The 20,294-nt window shown below is 39.8% G+C and overlaps 2 protein-coding genes across 4 annotated transcripts in view; one reads left to right on the top strand and one right to left on the bottom strand.

The window, feature by feature from the left end:
* SGTB (small glutamine rich tetratricopeptide repeat co-chaperone beta) overlaps window positions 1-2,629 on the bottom strand; it is a 51,935-nt gene extending 49,306 nt beyond the window's left edge. Inside the window, exons 1-2 of one of the 2 annotated variants that reach the window (XM_046671858.1) lie at window positions 2,452-2,629; window positions 1,182-1,303 (exon numbers count right to left, since the gene is read on the bottom strand). In XM_046671858.1, the coding sequence (XP_046527814.1) occupies window positions 1,182-1,281 (100 nt within the window). In that variant the 5' untranslated portion in view covers window positions 1,282-1,303; window positions 2,452-2,629. The remainder of the gene's footprint in view (window positions 1-1,181; window positions 1,304-2,451) is intronic. The other variant, XM_046671856.1, reaches the window with a different exon arrangement.
* Window positions 2,630-2,709: 80 nt separating this feature from the next.
* NLN (neurolysin) overlaps window positions 2,710-20,294 on the top strand; it is a 90,534-nt gene continuing 72,949 nt past the window's right edge. The window contains exon 1 of one of the 2 annotated variants that reach the window (XM_046671845.1): window positions 2,710-2,874. In XM_046671845.1, the coding sequence (XP_046527801.1) occupies window positions 2,834-2,874 (41 nt within the window). In that variant the 5' untranslated portion in view covers window positions 2,710-2,833. Of the gene's footprint in view, window positions 2,875-3,522; window positions 3,544-20,294 lie in introns of those variants that run through there. The other variant, XM_046671846.1, reaches the window with a different exon arrangement.

The raw sequence follows: 20,294 nt of genomic DNA, 5'->3' as shown, positions 1-20,294 counted from the left end.
TTTAAAAGTATGTACACTGCCTTTGATTAGGAAAGAAAGATATTTTGTTAAATAATCGCATTTATCTGTTGGCTACAGAGCAACCATAACCAACATTTTCCTTAGATAACCAATCACCTTTATCTTCACATAGTCTAGCCAACAAGGAGGACAAAAATACCTTGATATTAAATGGACTGATTGCAATGTTCCCCAACTGCGTGTCACCTGATCCTCTCACTGCCACCTGAAAAGACATCATCTCACCAGACTGCAAGCAGATTTAGAGCAAATGCCCAATTTTCATCCCCATCTCCTAAAAGCACATTCACAAGGGAGGTGCTTGTGGAAACTAGCAGATGTGTCCCTTTATAGGAGAAAGAGCTTCGAGACGGGAAATTCAAATTGTACTGTTATTCATTAAATTCTCCCAAATGCACTGTCTCGTTGCAATAATTAAGTCTTTAGGCCACAAGGAAGCCTGGCTCATTGAACCTCCACAAGTCCATCTTCAGAATTCTATCTTGTTAGGATTACACTAGATTTAAATTTTATAATGCATAAACATGAGGCAGAAAAGATGGTGTCAAGGAAACAGGTGATGCGATCATCCAAGTCTGCTCAACTTTACAGATTACAGAGACTAACATTTAAAGTCCATGTAAAACAAGGGTGAAATCCTCTCATTTCAAGGCCCCCAATAGGAAGCTATTAGTGAGATAATTATTAGACTTTTACACGGTGCTTTTATAATAACTAAGGTATTCTTATTTATTGATGCTTTCCTATTGAAAGAAGAGACAAGAAGAACTTCAGCGTAAGAACCAGGACTTAAATCTCAACTTTGCCACATATTAGCTGTGTTATGTTACTTAATCTATCTGGTTTCATTTATTTATCTTTTAAATGGGGATAACACTAACTTAACAGTCACTGTGAAGAGAAAATTCCCTACAATATGAATAGCCATAGTTCTAACACATAATAGTTGCTCAATAAATGAATAGCCCTCTTATCTTGTTGTTAACTAAAACAAAACAAGCCTCAAAGAATGGAAACGTGATAATCTTATAGTTAGGTCTCTCTTTTTGAAAGATCAACAAAATATTCTGATTTTATCATAAGAGATCATAAAGTCAGGTTTATAGCTATTTCGGTCCTTGTAATTATAACGCAAATGAACATAAAGAAGGGGTGCCTACCTTCCAAACTTTCTTGTTCATCCGAAGTATAAGCATCCATCTGACTTTGTTCCCGTAAGAAACGAATAACTGCATAAACTAGGTGCTTGATAGATGACATTTTAAAAGCTTAAACACTCTTCCTTGATAAGAAAAAGCAAAACACTGAACTAAGTTATTTAAAAGAATCACTCAGAAAGATTATAAATAACAGGAGTGATAAATTACATTAAAAGTTAAAAAACAACAAAAGCTTGTATTACCTTCACTCCATTCTGTTTTTTGGAGTCAGAAGGACGTGAAGTACTGTTACGGTAATGTATGACATATTTTCATTTATACCCAGTAGTATTAGATTATGTTAAAATTTGCAAAAGTAAAAATTTTCTCAAAACATGTACAACATAAGCTTAGACTCTCAGTGACTATCTCGCTCTATCTTAATAGTACATATGGTATAAATACAGATAAGGACGGGGTATAGATACAAATGTAGAAATCCCCAAAAGGCCTCAGTACTAAGTTAAGGAAGATTTGATACTGCTGACTCAGAAGCTGATCCACGCTGAATATCCTCCTCTATTTCATGAGATTTTTAAAAATATGTATGCATAATTTACACTCCACGTACTCTTGTAGGCTGAGACAGTTATTTGATGAGGAAATACATTAATAAAAGGTTCTTCGACCATTGAGTGTCATTCTTAATAAAAATGGCATTTCTCTTTAATCAACAGACATGTCAGGAAATCATTGCCAAAGTCGATGGATACTACAACCCGCCAGTGCTCTTCTGCAGTAGCCATGCTCCCGTGGACGAGCTGGAAGCTCCCCGGTCATGTTCATTCACACGGAATACTATCGCATCCAAACAGTGGCGCAGGGCCAGCCGGCATTAACGGCTTATTTCCGCTAAATCGCATCTTCCATCTGCTCCCCAGGTTCCCTAATTCAAAGCCAGGGTGTGGTACCCGCCGCTAGGATGTTTATTGTGTTTGCTTATTTGAAAGGCGAGCTTAGCCTCTAGGCCATGGGGTAGCAAGTTCTAAATAAGGCCTCAGGGCAGAAGGTGAAAAAAGAATGGGGGAAAAAGGGGTGCGGAAGGAAATGGAGATGTCCAACCTCCTCCACACTTCTCCACCTTCCTCTCCCCAGAGCGCATCGACCTCCTTCTCCCTCCCTTTGGTACCCGGGCCCCGCCTCGGCCCTGACAGGTATTGCTGCGGACGCACGGTGCAGGCCCCGTGCCGGGCGGTGGGAGACGCACCCTTTCCAGAGAGAAGCCCCTTACCAGACAAGAGGACGCGAGACGGTGGCAGCAGGCCCGCGGGCGTCCGTAAGCCTGCCCGCCCACTGGTCCTCAAGGCTGGAGCCCGGCTCCGGATCGCAGCGCAGCCAGCGGTCGCCCAAACTTCCCCGGTCCCCGGCCGCCGCAGCCCCTCAGCCTACCCGGCTGCGCGCTCGGCTCGCGGCCGCTGGGTCTCTCCGGCGCCGCCCCCGGGGCGGGGCTGAAGCGGGCGCCGGCGTGGGGCTGCCGCACGTGGGAGGCCGCGGGCCCGGCCGCCGCCGCTGTCGCCTCCTCCGCCGGGCTGCCTCCCGGCTCCCGGGCGCCCCGCCTCCTCCACCCCCGAACGGGCAGACGACGCGCCCGCAGCCGCCGCCTCTGCGCTCCCATGATCGCCCAGTGCCTTTCGGCTGTGCGAGGCCTTCACAGGTACCCCCCGTGCGCGGGTTAACCTTGGCCGCGGGTAGGGCCGGGTCTTCGGCCCGGTCAGTGCCTGTCGCCCCGGCGCAACCTTTCCCGACCGCACCCCTACGGCGCTCCTGGGACCCTCCCTCCCCGCCGCCCGCATGGTCTACCCGCAGGGACACCTGGCGCGGGAACTTGGGGCCACCTTTCCCTCCTGCGCTCCCTCGGGAGGGCATCCATTCCCCTTTGTTTGGGACTGCCTCAGCTGCAGTCAGCGAGACGGGTCACAGGCCCGACCCGAAAGGAATGCGGAAAGATGGTCCGGATAAGAAAATTATTTGACTTTCATCCCCGTCCAGACCTACAGACTTGTCATTAAAAGTGCCACAGCTGTAGACTCAGGAATAACAATTCTCTTTTGCCCCTTATGCACATTATTAGCATACAAATCGTTTAACATCCACACAAGATGAAACCGCTATGGTTTTGCAGCTTATTTCGTCCATGCTTTCTAATTTCCCTTTTATTTACCTTCTCCGCATAAAACATTCGGCCTCTTGCCGGGGCAAATTAACTTGGCCCCAAATGGAAGAAATTATTGCCTGGACACGGTTTGGGGAGCCTCAGCTGCTGTTTTGGATTGCTTCCTGGCTCCCTAACCACACCCCTCTGCAACAGACCAGTAGCAAGATGGTGAGAGAATTAAATTCTTTGCACGGATACACTGGATGGAGTGGTTTTCAGAAACAATGCTGCCACCACCCTCGTTCCCAAATCTAGCCTTGAATTGTAAATCCGAATGAAGCTCCAACAGAAAAGAGGAAATGTGCGCTTCTTGCTGGGTCCTTATAAAACTACTTTGGGACATATCAGTATTTAAGCTTCCTAACAGTTTTCTATTGTGCATTGCCACGCGTCTGTGTGGGGCTTTGTGTTGCTCAGTCCTCGTAGTTATGGTGCATCCGGGGACGGTAGTAATTATAAGGCGTTAATGTGATGATTTTGACCATATTTGAGACTGTCCTTTCAGTCTGCAGGCTGCAAGTGATATAACTGTCAAATGAAGCTATACCAACAAGTGAAAATCTTAACATGAGGCAGGTGTGAGAAGAGAGAATAAATTTCGTGTAAGACAGCAGTTCTCAAACTTTTTAGTCTCAGGACCCCTTTACCTCTCAAAAATTACTGAGGACCTAAGAGCTTTTGTTTATGGGGGTTCTAGCTTTCCATATTTACTGTGTTAGAAATGAAAACTGGGAGATTTTTTAAGTATTTATTAGTTTATTTAAAAAACAGTGATAAATTCATTACATGCATAAATAAAATTTTTAATGAAAAATAACTATTTTCCAAACTCCTCCCCCCCAAAAACAGTGAGAAGAGTGGCAATGTATTTTTTTTCAGTTTTTTTTCATTGTGGTGAAATACACATATCATAAAATTTACCATTTTAATCATTTTTAAGCACACAATTTAGTGGCATTAAGTATATTTGCATGTTGTGTAACCATTACCATTATCCATCTGCAGAACTTCTTTCATCACCCCAAACCAAAACTCTGTACCCATTAAAATATCTCATTATCCCCTCTCCCAGTCCCTGGTAACTACTATTTTTTCTGTCTCTTTGAATTTGACTATTTCAGGCACCCCCTACAAGTAGAATCATACAATTTTTGTTCTTTTGTGACTGGTGTATTTCACTCAGCATAATGTTTTTAAGGTTTATCCATGTTGTAGCATGTGTCAGAATTTCCTTCCTTTTTAAGGCTGAATTATATTCCACTGTATGGATATACCGCATTTTGTTTGGCCATTCATCCATCCATGGACATCTGGGTTGTTTCCACCTTTTGGCTGTTTTGAATAATGCTGCTGTGATCATTGGTGGGCACATATCTGTTTGAGTATCTGCTTTCAATTTTTAGGGATATCTACCTAGAAGTGGAGGTACTGGATCATATGGTAATTCTATGTGTAATGTTTTGAGGAACCACCATACTGTTTTCCACAGCAGCTGTAACATTTTACATTCCCATCAGCAGTGCACAAGGGTTCCAGTTTCTCCACATCTTCACCAACACCTGTTTTCTGGTTTTGTTTTTTTATAAAAACTCCTAGCAGTGGCATTGTTTCGCACTTTTGCAAAGTAAGTGTGTGACTTAATAGAAGATAGCTGGATTCTTGCATCTGCTTGTGCATTTAATCTGTTGCAGTGTTTTGTTTTGATTTAAGAAGATAAAGAAAATCTCACCTCTCACTCATATGTAGTTGGAAAAGAAGTATTTTATCAGCTTTTTTTTTTTTAGAAAATCATGGCTATTCTTTAGTATCACATCGAAGTTTAACAAGTGTTAGTTTCTTAAAGGTTAGTGGCAGTGTGAAATATGAAACTATCAATGTACTTTTCTTGCTCTGTTACATTTAAATCCATGGGTCTGTCTTATACTTTGAATGGATCTTGTAATTTCAAACATTGGTCATTTGGAAAACCCTGGTTGACTGTGTTATACAGATTTTCCTCATGTTGACACATATCATTATATAGTATCAAACAATCATATTTCTTAATATCATCATCCATCTCATCATAAAAGTCTTCAAGTATTAGGAAGCTGGCAAACTCAGGGTGGAAGATACAATTTTTCAAAATTTGAATTTTCATTAGAAAGCTGAAATTTTATCATTGGTAACAAATACTATCAGTTGTTTTTCTTGAACTGATGGCTCACTTTGTTACATTTTTGAGAGAATTTCTGCCAAATAGTTAAGTCTGAATAACCATAGTTTGTCATTTTTTTCAAGTACAAATGATGTTTCATGAAAAAGGAGCTATTTCAGCTCACAATTCAATCAGTTGCACAAGTGCTTTTGATTTGGATGACCAGATTCTCTGGACAACCGTTGTGCTCAGGTGTGCAGCAGGAGTGCGTTATGCATACTTTGGCACGCATATATATTCAATGATTCAGGTTTAATAAAATTAATAATTTTTACTGTTTCATCAAGGACATCCTAAAGTGAAATTGACGTTGTTTTTAGCATGAAGAATATAATGACGGCTAGGACGGTTTGGTGCCACTGCCTGTATTTGTTATAAGGTGCCAACAATTTTATCTGCCATTGCTTTTCACCATCAGTGCAAATGTTGACCAAGGGAAAAAGGTGAATAAAGTCTTAGTAGTATTATGAAATAATACTTCACAGACTTCTTGAAATGGTCTCAAGGAGCCTTCCCCATACCACCACCCCCAAGGATTGCAGACCACATTTTGAGAACCACTGATACGTGTTATTCAGATTCTTTGTTTATGCATGGAGGAAAATAAATATGTAAAAAGCCATATAATCATTACCTTGTTAGAAACTGCAAATCTACCATAAATATATCAACTATTTTGTTATTTAAGGGCATATATCGCTGTAAATCACATATATAGTAGTAGTCATTAACCTAGGGCACTTGTGAGTGACTTAGTCACAGAATCTGCATCCTTTGTTTCAAAATCCGTATCCTCCAAAAGGAGTCCGTACTAGACATCATGGAAGGCCCTCTCTGTTCTCTTCATATATTTTTTCTGTTTTTTCTGATACTTGAGAGTTGATTTTAGTAGTAAAAGAGTAACTAGGTTTTTGCCTCACTGACTTATGATTTCTCTTGGGGTTTCCAGTTGGCAGAGTTGCTATTTCGCCTTCGCAAAGCTAGCTTGGCAGCCAGGATCATTGATGGGAAGTATTAAGCCAATTTCTTGGGAATAAGTGGACCCGGAATCTGAAGGTTGGATTGTACTTGCTGTTCAACTAACCTTGTGACCTTAAGTAAATCACTTGATCTCCCTGGAGTTTCTTCTTTTGTAAAATGAAAAGGACTAGACTAAATGATATCTAAGGTTTCTTTCAACTCTTGTTGCCGTAGAAATTAAACCAGGAGAATTTCCCCTCTTACCTCAGCCAGACTGCACAGCATGTGAGCCAAGCAAAATCTAATGTAGATTATAGAGTGAGGGATAGATGGCATGGTCAAAAAAACAAATGAGAAAGATGATTCAACAGTATTTAGTCCAAATTTTGGCTGTAATAGCCCTAGTTTCCTTTTTCAATTAAAAAAAAATGCTTGGTTTTTAAAATGATGACAGCAATGCATCTTCATTATAGAAAACTTAAAAAATATTGACAAGCAAAAGAAAATATTCACAATTCACTCATCCAGAAAAACCAAGTAACAGCTTCCAAAATCTTTTCTACATGTAGACTTTTTTTTACAAATATAAGGTTATGCCATACTTATTATAATTTTTATGTAATATAAACACCCTTCCGTAATATAAACAGCTACAATGTAGTCCATTTGAGGGATATATGACAATTAATCCCTACTTTTGGACATGTCAACTATTTCCACTTCATGCTATGAGTAACAGTGCTTAGATAAACATTCCTGGTGTTAATCTTTTTCCAAATCTTTAATTCTTTCCTTAGCATAAATTCTTAGCAATGGAATTTGTACATCAAAGGGCATGCATATCTTCCAGGCCTTTGGTACTTACTATCATATTCTCCTCCAAAAAGCTTCTACCAAATTATACTCTTACCAGCAAAGTATGTAAATGCTAGTTTCCTATACCTTTACCAACACTGAGCATTTTAATTTTTTTTTTATCCTCACCAATTTGATAAGTGGAATATGTTTTTTGAGTTTTTATTTGGTGAGTATAATTCCTTAACAAAAATTCAGGACTTGTGATCTAGAGAGCAAAATGCTGTTAGTTTTCTGATGTGAAAACTTATTCATGTGGGAAGTCTTAGAAAGTCAGACAAATTAAACTACAGTCCTTCATAAGTTTAATAATATTTATGTATCTGACTGTAATTAAATGAAGTTGAAATTGCCTCCCCAAATCCAGTAAATAGAAACCCCCAAATTTTAGGACAATGGTACAAGAAAAATAGTTTGACTAATAAAGAAAAGGTTTTAAGTTACAAGTATCAAAGGCTAGACTGAGATTATCTGTAAAAATGGATTTTAAAAGTTCTAAAGGAGGATTTTTAAAAAATTGTTCTTCACCCCTGGTTTTGGACGGAAACATCCCAGTACTTTCTCAACTTAAGTATTATTACCTCTTTGGTAAGACACAGCACAGGGGCTGGCCTGGTGGCGCAGCAGTTAAGTGTGCACGTTCCACTTCTGGGGCCCAGGGTTCGCCAGTTCGGATCCCGGGTGTGGACATGGCACCGTGTGGCAAGCCATGCTGTGGCAGGCATCCCACATATAAAGTAGAAGAAGATGGGCACGGATGTGAGCTCAGGGCCAGTCTTCCTCAGCAAAAAGAGGAGGATTGGCAGATGTTAGCTCAGGGCTAATCTTCCTCAAAAAAAAAAAAAAAGATACAGCACAGAACTTCCATGGGGAGAAGCACCTAGATTAAATATGCAAGCCAAGGAAATTGATGTTTATTGGGTGCATATGCATATGGCAAGCTCTGTGTTAGAAAGGCATGTTCTGTAGTTGTTCAGCCTTGACTAGATGAGGCTCTAGTCTGGCAAGGTATAACATGGAGAAATACAAATTATTTATTTAAAAGAGAAGTAGATGAATGATATTAGATTCCACCTACCAACTGGACAGTTCCTTTTGGAGGTCTCATATTCAGTCACTTTTTCATTTTATAAATATTTATTGAGCACCTGTTATGTTATTGTTTGTTTAATCTCAATATCACCTTATCCTAAACTAAATTTACAACATTTCCTTATAAATCTGCTCATTTTGCCATTGTTCTCTGTCCCAGTGAACATCACCAGTTACCCAAGTCAAAAGACTGGGACCTGTTTCTGGCCTTTTTCTTTATTTCTACCTTTTCCATCAGCTACCAGGTCTTCAATTTTCTTCTCTTTTCTCTATTCACAGTTCCACTGCTATAATCCAAATCCTTATCACGGGTCCCAGCCTTACTTTTTGCTTCCTACTAATATACTTTCCTGACGAAAACAGAGATCTTTGTGAAATGCAAAAGTGACGTGTCACTCTTCAGTTTAAAATTCTTCTTTGGTTTGCCCTTAACCTTAGGATAAAATCAAAACTCTTTCATCTGGCTTATAAATCCCTATACAGTCTGACCACTACTTGGCTCTCCCAGCTTCTCCTCTCACTCTGTGGACTCAGTGTTTCAGCCAGAGAGTTCACGTCCTCATCTCCTGGCCTTAAACTAGCATACGCTGATCCCTTATTTAGAACATTCTCTTCTCCTACCTTTCCACAGCCTGCCTACTATTTGTCATTCATCTTAAAAGTTATTATGAGGGGCTGGCCTCGTGGTTAAGTTCAGAGGGCTCAGCTTCAGTGGCCTGGGTTCGTGGTTTTAGATCCCAGCTGTGGACCTACAGCACTCGTCAAGCCTTGCTGTGGCGACGACCCTCATAAAAATAGAGGAAGATAGGCACAGATGTTAGCTCAGGGCCAGTCTTCCTCAAGCAAAAAAAAAAAAAGAGGAAGGTTGGCAACAGGTGTTAGCTCAGGGCCAATCTTCCTCACCTCCCCCAAAAAAAGTTATTATGATATATTATATGCAAAAAATATTATATATGTATAATATATAGTTAAAAGAATGAAAAAGGGCATCTATATATCTAAAAGGATATTTCTAGTACCTTTGAAGTCTCTTGTGTGCCCCTCTCCAACCATATACCTTCTCCTCATCCAAGAGATAACCACTCTCTTGAATTTACATTTATTGTCCTCTTGCTTTTGTTTATGATGTTACCACAAACCTGTTTCCCTAAACAACATATGGTTTGGTTTCACGTGATGAAACTAGTTTCCTGTGTCTATGGTTCATTTATACTGTGGTAAGATCTTTCGTTGTGTGACCATTCCAAAATTTATTATCTTTTTTCTTGTCAATGAGTATTGGGTTGTTACCAGTTATTTGCTGTTATGAGAAATATTGCTGTGAATATTCTTGTAATTTCTCCTGATGTGTATGTGCAAGGGTATAGACCTAAGAAAGAATTGCTGGTTTTGAGATGTATACATTCTCAACTTTACCAAATGATGTCCAATTCTCTTTTAAAGTGATAATGCTAATTTACTCTCTCTCCTTGTGTGGTGTTCATGAGTAGCCATTGATCCTCCATCCTCAGCAACTCTTGGTGTCAGACTATTTGCCAATCTGATGCTTGTAAAATGGTATCTCTTGGTTTTTGTATGTACTGCCATGTTTACTAATGAGTTTGAGCATGTTCTGGTTTTTTTTTTTGTTTTTTGAGGAAGATTAGCCCTGAGCTAACTACTGACGATCCTCCTCTTTTTGCTGAGGAAGACTGGCCCTGAGCTAACACCCATGCCCATCTTCCTCTACTTTATACTTGGGACGCCTACCACAGCATGGCTTTTGCCAAGCAGCGCCATGTCCACTCCCGGGACCTGAACCAGCGAACCCCTGGCCTCGAAGAAGCGGAGCGTGTGAATTTAACCGTTGCGCCTCCGGGATGGCCCCCAAGCATGTTCTTATGATTATTTGCTATTTGTGTTTCATGCCTGTTTGTGTCTTCTCTCTGTTTTCCTATTGGGTTATTTTTTCATATTGAATTTAAGCACTCTTTATATATTCTAGATAAATTTCGTTTGATTTCCCTTCCAAAAACGTATTTCTAGTGTATTTTATCTATGCCAGCCACTGAGCTAAACTCTGAGATACAGCTGTGGACGAGACAGAAATTCTCGCTGCCTCCATGGGTTCATGCCCTCCCGCTATTCAGGGAGTCAGAGAATAATCAGACAAATCTCTAAAATAGTTAGATTGTGATAAGTGCTGTCAATATCATCTTTGCTTGCAGTTCCTCAGGGTGAACTTTGACTCCCACTAAATGTGGTCCCCCTGAATACTGTAAGTGCTTCCATTGCATGGACATTACTATTAATAGTGTTTGTCTTCCCCACTTAGCTGGGAAGTTTTCTGAGATCAGGAGCCTGTTTTTTGTTGTTGTGCACTTCTGTATCTCCAACACTTAACATGGTGGTGTTCACATAGTAGATGCTTAATAAATGAATTTATTGAATGGATGGATGAAAAGATGTCATCAGTGAAAATAACTGAAAATTCAGCATTCATTGCTCATGTCTAAGGAGTATAGGCCTAGGTTAGGCATTTTGATATTGACAATGACAGGTATAACTTTCAGTAGAGACTAAACCTTTCAAACCCTATATGAAATAGCTCATTGCAAATTTCCTTATGCAAAAAAAAAAAAAAGTTGCCAGGGAGAATTACTATGTCTAAGTATTAACTTAGACCTAATTGTATGATAAAAAATTACAAAGTAGAGTAATATGCAGTAGGAAGCTAACTTAACCAACAGATACATAGAAATTTTGAGTGTACACTGGGTGGGTGTGAGGCAGAAGAAAAGCCGTACATTAACAGAATGATTGTCATGTTCCCTTGTCATCGCTGGGGGCATTCAAACAATAACTTGGTGCCTTACAGACCCAGTTGGTGAATCTGTACACTCATAGTCTAGTTAATGAATACTCTGGGAACAAAGAACATTCTAAATATGTCAACCTGGATATGGAAGAAATTGAAGGAGGTGCCAATCTCTGAAGTAGTGGGTCAGAAGCAGCCAAGCTGAGAAAGAACAGAAGGCAGACTTCTCATGAGTGGGCCTGAAGTCAGCGTAGGGCAGGGAAGCCAGATTCCCTGGGCTTTTATGACTTGAGACTGGGGAAACACATAATCCTGAGAGAAGCAGGAATACTTGTTGGTCAGACCCTGAAGGTAATGACATGCAGCTTGCCCTACCTGGTGAAAAAGTACCCAGGAGACCCCAGAGAAGCCGTGATGCTGGATTCACATCCTGGAACGCATCACGTGCCTGCTCTGTTAGATCTAGGGCCTATAAATGCTATAAGTGCTATAAGTACTATATTCCACAACTCTACAGAAGTAGCTACAGGGGAGTAAAAATAAGAAAAACTTCCTTGGAATGGCAAAAAGGATCCAAGCCTACTCAGTAAGGTGTATAAAAGCTCATCAAACGTGTTTTTAATGAGTTTGGAAAATTGTAAAGTTACAGAAATGGTGGGTAGTAGAATGTGCCTGATTGAAAGCTATGTATCAGTTCCAAATCTTCATTCACTTGTGCCACAAATATTAAAGTACCATTACCGCATGCCAGGGACTGTGCTAGCTACCACGAGGACAGATGTGTAAAGCAAACTTAGATCTTATTTGCAAGGCACTGAGGTTGCTATTACTTGTTTGTTGAAATTTATTTTATACTCCCCTCTTTACCAAAATTAATTTGTGATTGCTTACCTAAAAAGTACACTTTAAGATTAATAAAATAAAGGGAAAAGAATATTAGGCAAAAATTAGAAGGAACATTAAGGTCGGCCTGGTTTTAATTGGGTCCAGAGTTTTACTCTGAGCTTTCAGGCAATCAGGGCACAGGGAAAACACATTCTTAAGAATTATCGGGAATAGAGTGTTTCCTGGTACTGTTTGTGAGATAAAGTTATCATGTAGATGCATTGTATATGGGGAAACTGAGTAAATGCAGTGCATAGTAGCCTCAAGAATACTTGTATAATAAATGCATAAGTAGACTTTATAAGGGCTGTTTTTTATTTTGACGTTTCTTAAAACGCCAGGACAATGCAGCCTCGATGATAAAGCACATACAGAAATCGTTAGAATACAAGGTAGAAGGTGATAAGTACCACAGAGAGTAATGGAGAAATTGATATGGGAGTTCCGGGAAGAAAGGGATTACTTCCAGGACAAAAGGAAGGAGTGAAGCCATAACTGGCCCTCGAACATGTGAGGATAAGGGGAGAATGTTCTCTTCTCCACAGACTTACTTACAGAATTTAGAATTAGCCACATTGAGTAAGTTGAGTGTCCAAGGCAAACGTGCTAAAAACTAATGAAGTGACTCCAAGAAAGAGAATGTGCTACAGCTTAAACTTATCTAATGCTCTGTGTGAATTGTATCTCAATAAAGCTGGAAAAAAACAAAGCTCAGTGTATGGAGATTTACAACAACAACAACAAAAGGGAATGTGCAGGGGCCAGCCTCGTGGCTGAGTGGTTGGGTTTGTGTGCTCCACTTCGGTGGCAACTGGGTTCATTGGTTGAGATCCTGGGCACAGACCTACACACCACTCATCAAGCCATGCTGTGGTGGCATCCCACGTAGAAGAACTAGAGTGACCTACAACTAGGATATACAACTATGGGGAGGGAAAAAAACAAGGACGATTGGCAACAGATGTTATCTTAGGGCCAATCTTCCTCACAAAAAGAAAAAAAAGAGGGAATGTGCAAACCACATGGCTTTGGAGGCAGACAAATGCTTGTGTAATCTTACTAAGCCTCAATTTCTTCAACCGTGAAATAGAGGTAACATTAACTACCTCTCATAATTTTTGTAAGGATTGCAGGAACTAATGTATCTGAAAAATGTCTAGCACAGAGCTGGATACCAAGTAGGTACATAGTAACTTATAATTTCCTCCCTTCCATTCAAGATAGAAAAAAGTAGTCTTAAGGAAATGGATAATTAAGAACTGACTATATGTGGATATTGAAAGTCACAAATGCATTATCAGTGACTGGGGGAGAATATAGATGATCTATTGATCAAAATTTGCAGGTGACTCTAAGTAAAGGTAAAAAATTGAAGTTCCAGAGGATCTCAACTCACTAGAACACCATTCTAGTAAGGAGAGTCTTAGTAGTAGTCAATATGAAGTCCTGTGTTTAAGCCAAATGAATGAGAGCAGGATGATGTAAGAGCAGCGCATGGGAGAAACTTACAGCCTTGTTTCCAGGTTCAGTTATGAGTTAGCAGATTGAAGTGGCTGCTAAAGAACAGAGAGGAAAGAATCACTAATCAGATGACACTTTAAGTCTTGGGTGTCAGTTGCCAAATCCAATGGATACTTTCCAGTCCTGCTTTGCAAACATTTACATATCTCCACATAACATTTACACTGTTGGCCACACGTTCTTTCTTGACTTCCAGAGAGACAAATTCCTAATTTTCCTCTACTGTGAGCATTCCTCAGATTTCTTTCAAGCTTCCTTTCCCTGACACCTGCCCCTCTAGTGCTTGGTTTTTCTCAAGTTTCTTTTCTCAACTTCTACCATAAATCTCTCTTCTGTTTCCTTTCCTTGAGCCTATGTACATACTGAATTCTCTTCTACACACACCCTCCTGTCTGGAATATTCCCTCAATCCAGCTAGTATGCCATTTCCCTATTTTTCCAGACTCCCTCTCTGTGCTTATCTACATAGTGCCCTTAGATGTCCCAGTCCATTCTAAGAATTGTACATCTGAAGACATCTGTATCTGTGTCTCCCACCCAGAGCCCTTGTGTAGTCTCCAGGTTCATGCATCCAACTGCCACATCACCGCATTTCCGCACCTGGCATATCTCACAAGCACTCAAAACTTAACGTGTCTGAAACTCACCTAGTAATATTTCCCCAAACCTGACCTTGCTCTTGCATTTTCTATTTGCAATGGTAAATTTGCTGTGTTTCAGCATAGTGTTGCCATCCATTCTCTCACCTAAACTAAAATCTACGCCATCCTGTCTTTCACAAAGTCCTGCCAGTTTTACCTCTTGAATATTTTTTGAATCCATTGTTTTCTCCCCCACTCCTACTACCACTTTTAATTCTAATTGTTCATCTGGATTATTGAAGTCTTCTACCTGGTCTCCTTTGCTTCCCAAAATTGACCTTCTGCACTTCCCACCGTTACCAGAGTGCCTAGCTAAATACAAACCTCGCCCACTCACTCAAGGCTTCCCATTACCTATGGACAAAGCTTAAGCTCTCTAGCATGAAATACAAAACCCACGGAATCTTGCCTATCAACCTCTCCAGGCTCATCTCGCTCTAATTCCCATTTTTAACTTCCAGATTGCTGTAATTCCTGGAATACCCATCGCAGTGGTTGAAAATGGGCCTTTGCTCTTCTGTTCACTATTCCAGGCTTGTTTGTATGCTTCTCCACACATCTCCCCACTCCTTTCCTGGGTAGTTCCTATTCATGCCCCCTCTCCAGGAAGCTTTTTCTGACTCCCCAGTCTGAGTTCAGTATTGTTCCTCTATCCAACTATAGCATCTTGTATGTAACTCTAATTGCATTTACAACACTGCATTGCCATTTTCTGTGTCTGGTAACATAAGTGATCAGTAAGTATTTGCTAAATTAATTCTAATGTGTTTCTCTGCCATACTAGCCAGTAAGTTTCTTGAGGCCTTATTCACTTATTCATCTTACATCTTTAGCAACTAGCTCTGTGCTCACTTTCTCCTGAGCACCAAATGCCTACAACACATCTCCACTTGGATATTTTACTGGCATTACAAACTCAGTTTAAAACTGAATGCATGTAAAGCTCCTATTTCCCCCAACCCACACCCCACCATCCCCCCCCAAAAAAGAAAAAGAAGCATTCTAATCTGCTTCTCCTCCTGAATCCTCTAGCTGTCACTCATATCCATGCAAAGTGGACATGTAGTCATCATCTTAGACTCCCCCCTCCTCCCACCAAGCCTCGTGGGGGCTGCTGTAGGAAGTAGAATCAGTCTAGGGTGACCTCCCGTTATGAAACAATGTTATTCTATTGGTTACCAGCAGCTTGGCTTATGTAAAATAGTATAACATTTTTAGGTTAAAAGAGGCGGCTTAGTGAATAGTTAAGATTTCAGGCTCTGGAATAAAATTGCCTGGCTCACATCCTGTATCTGCCGCTTACTTAGCTGTGTGACTTTGAAGTGATTAACTCAACCTTTCTCTGCCTCGGTTTCTTCGTCTGCAGGGTGAGGATTAAATGTGATAATGCGTAGAAAACCCTTAGCACAGTGCAAGGACATAATAATACTTCATAAGTAAATGACCTTGTATTCTATTCAAGTGGGTGCTTTCCTTTGCTTTCAATGTGGCTTCCAAACCTAAAGGACCTCAGATGGTAATTATTCATCTTTCATCTTTGTTAGGAAATTTTTAAAAACCTGCCTTTTAGCTTTTATTGGTGAGGAAACTCTCTTCTCTGCTTTAAAGAGTAGCCTTTTGATATATAGGAGGTCAAAGAATTTGCAATCATTTTTATCATCTTGAGGCAAAATTTGCTAAGTACGTAAAGTACTATAGAAATACAAGGTGTTATCATTATTTTCCTTTCTCCAATAGGTCTGTTGCTTTACTTATTCTCAAATATGTAAATGGCAGTTGGCTTTTAGGGGTTGCTGTGCCAGACCAACAGGAGAATTGGGACATGGCAGGGGTCGACACACAGCTGCATGGGCCATGCCCTCTGATTATGTCTCTGCCTGTCTCTCAACAAGGGTGGGAGAGAATAAAGACAAGTAGCAGCGAGTAGCAGACACTGACGAGGTGTTAGGTTAGTAGCTGAGGGCAACTTGAAAAGAGTGGCAGACCTCCCAAAGTAATTGGTGTGATTGGTGATAGAGTGTAGTATTTAACATCATTGACTCTGGAGCAAGACCGCCTGGGTTACTAGGCATTTCTAGTTGTGTGACCTTGGGTAAGTTATTTAACCTCTCTGTGCCTCAGTTTCATCATCTCTAAAAATGGAGGTAATAATAGAGTCTGTGTCACAGTGTTGGAAAGGTTAAATGAGTTAGTTTTTGTAAAGCACTTAGAACAGTGTCTGCTATATAAATATTTGACATAGTTCTTATTATTGATGACGGTGATAGTGGTGGGTGGCAGGGGCCAAGCAGCACCTAGAGGCTTACTCATAACCAGACGAAGTAGCCTGCCAGCCATCTGACAGCTGTGGTCAGAGTTGTCAGCCTCAAATTTTAAATATATGAGGAAGCAGAATCTCTTGACTCTTCTCTAATAATTTGTTTATAATGTAACATTCACTCTTATCTGCAATAGAGTAAAATGCTGAAGCACGGGGCTTAGTTATTACTCATGACTCAACATCGCTGGGCTTCATTCTAAATTAAAGGATTTGAACTAGCTGATTTCTCAGACCCCTTCCAGCTGTGAATCTATGAATCTTCATTTACTGGTCGAATATATTTATTGTTACCTATGGTCTCGTTTCCCCATGGTGTTTGCTCCGTTGATTATCCCTTTTAATATGCTTGTCAGCATGAGTGTTGTTTAATGTTGAATTCATATGTTTTTCAGACCATGTCTAAATTTGGAATAGCTACTAGAGCTAGGCACATGACCAGTTATTAATTTTTTTAACTTTTTATTATGTAAGTTTTCAATCATAAACAAAGGTCAAGAAGTTAGCATAGTGAACCTCCCCATCAGCAGCCTTCAAAATTGTCAGCTCATGGGGCTGGCCCTGTGGCTGAGGGGTTAAGTTCACATGCTCCACTCCCATGGCCCAGGCTTTCGCTGGTTCGGATCCTGAGTGTGGATCTACGCACTGCTCATCAGGCCATGCTGAGGCAGCATCCCACATAGAAGAACTAGAATGACTTACAACTAGGATGTACAACTATGTACTGGGGCTTTGGGGAGAGAAAAGAAAAGAGGAAGATTGGCAACAGATGTTAGCTCAGGGCCAATCTTCCTCAAAAAAAAAAATTGTCAGCTCATAGCCAATCTTTGTTCATATAACTCTCCTTCCTCCAATTATTTTGAAACATATGCCCAGCATTATATTACTTTAACCATAAGTGTTTCACCATATAGCTCTAAGAGATAAAAAAATTTTTTGAAAATACATAATCACAATATTGTTGTCATATGTAAAAACAATAAATACCTATTGCAACCAGTCTTTAAAAAGAAAAGCAAACTAGTTATTAGCTAGGCTGAGGATGAGGTTTTAGGCATCATCATTCACTCAAAATGTCCATGTGTAGATGACCGTGACCACCCCCACCCTCTAAAAAAAAGCCTAAGTATTAAATAATGAAAAGAGAAGTCTCTCTCCTGAGTAATTTACTCAGGATTTCAATTCTGAAAACTATGCCCCAAACACCAATTAAATGTGCCAGAAGCAATTTATTCAGCCTCCTAGAGAAAAATAAAAGTGGAGTGTCTTTTTTGAGTTGTGGTTTTCCATGTGTGTGGGTAGGCTCTTTACTGATGAATTATTAAGGAAGTCTTAATTTCATTTGTGATGCAGCACTTGATTGTAGATGCTCTGTGGTCTCAGGGGGCTTTACTTAAAGCCAGTTAAAGGATTTAAGAAGAGAAATCCTTTCATATTCTTTTATAACAAATTTATTTAAAACCTGTAATTTTCTTTTTTTAGGAAGATTAGCCCTGAGCTAACATCTGCCACAAATCCTCCTCTTTTTGCTGAGGAAGACTGGCCCTGAGCTAACATTAGTGCCCATCTTCCTCCGCTTTGTGTGTGGCACGCCTGCCACAGCATAGCTTGATAAGTAGTGCGTAGGTCTGCACCCAGGATCTGAACCGGCGAACCCCAGGCTGCCTAAGCAGAATGCACTAACTTAACTGCTACTCCACCAGGCTGGCCCCAAAACCTGTAATTATTAAACCATTTGTCCTATACACAGAAAAACAGGAGAAAATCAATTAGACTATTATCTTCTGTTTCTTGTTTTTCAGAACCTGAGATTTTTCTATTTAATTCTTTATAACTTTGTAATATGAATCCTTTCTTAAAATTCTATTTGTCAAGAGTAGAAATATTAAGAAATATTTCTACTGCCACACACTTCTTTATATGATCTTAAGCAATTTCTAATATCTTTTTATTTTTATTCCTGTTTCTAGGAAAAGATGACTTTGAAGAGTCCCGTTTATTTACAATGAAATTTAGAAACAAGAACTTATTTGCGTTACATTCCAAAATCTAAAAATAAGATTGCCTTTTTGTCTTTTTTTAAATGGGTCTTAACATTTTAAGAAAGAATTGAAAGTAAATCGTTATTCATTCCTAGGGGAACTTTTGTGTAAAATAATTAGTTCTACTTTTAAGCCTTACTGATACAGGACGTTGTATACAGCTGAGGTTGTGTGTGGCACTGTTTCCAAAACAGGTAACATATTTTCACTATATAAGACCAAGATTGGACCATTATAGTTGCACTGGTCATTTTAGTCATCAAATTTAAATGCTACTTTTGTGAGTATAAAAAAAGGACAGTACAATGGAAGAAAACGAACGGATAATGCTTTTGGCTTTATCAGACACTGGAGGCTACTCAGAAAAAAGTCCACTGGAATGTCTCCATGTTTAGGGTAGTTTTGCTCTGTATTCAACACATTTGTACCTGAGTTTGTGATGTACGTTTTTGTGAGTGGCTGTTTATGGGAAGTGTGCTGTGTTACCTTGGTAAGAACACTTTGAAAGTTCAATGTTTTCTTAAAGGTTTTTCTAGAGCTGCTAAGCATTTTCTGCCCAATCTAAAAAATTACTTTCCTATACCAGCAGGTGGAAGCAAGAGCAGTTGAATGGCAGTACTTTGCTTTCCAAGTATACTGGCGTGTTCTGTAGATAATCTCTCCATGACTCAAAGTATCTTTATGATATATCCCTCACTTAATTACTTTTCTTCAACAGCTTTATTGTCTCAACACCTTCTCTTGATTGCTTTATCACCTTATTTTCTGGTGTCTTGGGCTGAACTCAGTAGTCATTCTAGGAAACACTAATTTAGATTTTTCGTCACTTTTCTACACTCATTGATTCAACAGCTACAACATATATGCTGTGTGCTGACATATTCTTCCGCAGTTGCCAAGAAATACAAAGGTGACTAAGACATGGACTATGTTCTCAAAGAGATTACATCCTAGTGGACTTAGAAGGAGAATGTCTCCTTCGTTCCTCCTGTGACCTGGGAGCAGATCAATCAGCCTTCCTGATATCTCCAACCAGTCCATGGCTGGCGTTCAGTATTCACACAGGTTTTAATTCATTCAACAAATATTTACTGAGTACCAGGCACCGTCTAGGGGCTTAATTTATAAACTTATGGGGTTTTTTTTCCTTACAGGTAAAAAAAAAAAAAAGACCAAAACAGTCTTCAGGAGAAGTATCTTGATTTTTAAATTTTTCAGTACAGATTGTTAGAGAGCAAGTAACCAATTGGCATATAGACCTAAAACATTGCACTTAAGGCATTTAGAAGTTAGAAGTAGCCATTGTGAGTAACATTTCCTGGAATACACTTAGAAGACCTTCCACAGATGCTAGTTGAAATAAAATAAAAGTATGATACTCTAGATCAATAATAATCATAAAATATTTTATGTGAAGGATATAAAAGAAAGAGAACGAAGTTCTGAAGGGGTGTGTATGTTTGTGTAGAGTGAGAGATATAGAAGTACCTCCCCAAGGCGGTTACTTACTTTGTCCTATAAATTCCCCATCACTTTATTCATTTAGAATTTGCTGCCCGATATTCTCATCTGTCTCTATGTCTCTTCCTCACAAGTCTGTAAGCTCCTAGAG

The sequence above is a fragment of the Equus quagga genome, chromosome 9, assembly GCF_021613505.1.
Source record: "Equus quagga isolate Etosha38 chromosome 9, UCLA_HA_Equagga_1.0, whole genome shotgun sequence".
NCBI classification, from domain to species: Eukaryota; Metazoa; Chordata; class Mammalia; order Perissodactyla; family Equidae; genus Equus; species Equus quagga.
The sequence above is the reverse complement of the archived record's forward strand: the minus strand, read 5'-3'. Positions and strand labels throughout refer to the sequence as shown.